The sequence below is a fragment of the Penaeus japonicus genome, unplaced genomic scaffold (genome assembly GCF_977035675.1).
Source record: "Penaeus japonicus unplaced genomic scaffold, GWHDUDI00000001_assembly GWHDUDI00000017, whole genome shotgun sequence".
In the NCBI taxonomy this organism is placed as follows: Eukaryota; Metazoa; Arthropoda; class Malacostraca; order Decapoda; family Penaeidae; genus Penaeus; species Penaeus japonicus.
The window spans coordinates 28008551-28010422 of record NW_028234419.1 but is presented as its reverse complement, the minus strand read 5'-3'; the positions used below and the strand labels follow the sequence as shown (position 1 = coordinate 28010422).

Here is a 1872-nt window from a genome sequence, read left to right as displayed (position 1 = left end):
ATATTGAGATATTTTTGTTGAGAGATTTAGATATTGTTTTTATAGGGAGATTTAGTATATATAGTAATATTATATATATACTATATATATATATATGATATATATATATATACATATAAATATAAATACATACATACATATATATATATTTTATATATATATATATATATAATTTAAAATAAATAAAAATACATATATAAATATATAATTGTGTGTTGTGTGTGTGTGTGTGTGTTGTGTGTGTTGTGTTTTGTGTGTGTGTGTGTATAAAATATATATATATAATATAATATCTATATATAGATATAAAATACATATACATACATATAAATATAAATAACATTATACATACATTTCAGATAGATATATATATATAATATAGTATTATATATATATATTATATATAATTTTTAAATATATATATATATATATAATATATTAAATATATAGTATATATATATATATATGTTATATATATATGTATAAGATATATATAATATATTATATATATATATTTATATAACAATCAAGGTAATATATTGTATGTGTATATGCATATAATATAGATATATATAATATATATATATATATAAATATATATATATATATATATAATATATATAATATGCAAATATATATATAATTATATATATATATAATATATATACAGATATAGATATATATAGTATATATATGCATAGATATCTAGAATATATATATATATATATAATATATATAATATATATATATATATATATATATATATATATATATATATATATATATATATATTATATATATAATATACAACACACACACACACACACAACACACACACCACACACACACATATAATATATATATATATATATATATACTATATATATAATATATATTATATTATATTATATTATATATGTTTATATATACATTATATATGTCATATTATGTATATATTATATATAATATATATATATATATAGAGAGATAAAGATATATATATAATACATATATATATCTGTGTGTGTGTGTGTTAATAAACGTGTTTACATATACACACATATAAATGTCTGTCATACATACTCTTTCTGCTGCTCGTCCAAGAGAGGGGAGCGGTAAGTGGCGTTGATCAGGTAGTAAGCCAAAAGAAACGCCAGCAGGTCCTTCCACACCAACTTATAAACGCTGCCGTGCCACCTGGCGGAAGGGGGAGAGGGGATGTCAACACCAGCGCCGTCTTGGGCCCAGTTGGTAGGGCGAGGAGGCAGGAGGAGGGTGCAGATCTATTATATCTCTTCGTCTCAACAGAGCATGGAGTGTGGTGATGCACCCTCACACACGCTCATGTATCGTATTTTAGTATTAAAAGGTTGATCTTACTATATCGTTAATTAACTGTATTGTGCTGAATACTGAATATGAGGTATATATATATTTTTTTCCTATTTTTCAACATCGACATATTTATCAGTTAATTACCATTAGGTGAACGTTCAGTAGAGAGCTAGAGAGACTGAGAGATAATCGCAGAGTGGGTAGAAGATCCACTCTCACCACAAGCTGACAACTCACCGAAATAGAAGGTATTTAAACCCGCCGATGGAGGCCACGTCACTGGTATAGGCAACCGTCATGGCGCCCCGCTTCAAATGGACCCGAAATCTACTTCTATCACGTACCAGCGAGCTGATTACTAGAGCATCCTCATTTCTTATCAAATTGGCTTTACCAGGATGGGATCCAAGAAGAGATTTTCCACTTATCCACACAATAACTAGCGAGTTCACTGGGGCATTTTGTAAGTGTGCGCTTTACGTTTTGATTGTCGGTGACTCCTGAAGGAGCAGGCAAGGGGACACTGATAGGCCTACA

General features: G+C 26.9%; 1 protein-coding gene across 1 annotated transcript in view; it reads right to left on the bottom strand.

Annotated features, from left to right (window-relative positions):
• The window catches only part of LOC122243767 (uncharacterized), a 19082-nt gene extending 17448 nt beyond the window's left edge, over positions 1-1634 (bottom strand). Inside the window, exons 1-2 of the mRNA XM_086545803.1 lie at positions 1573-1634; positions 1084-1197 (exon numbers count right to left, since the gene is read on the bottom strand). Of these exons, the coding sequence (XP_086401929.1) occupies positions 1084-1197; positions 1573-1634 (176 nt within the window). The remainder of the gene's footprint in view (positions 1-1083; positions 1198-1572) is intronic.
• Between the last annotated feature and the right edge of the window lie 238 nt (positions 1635-1872).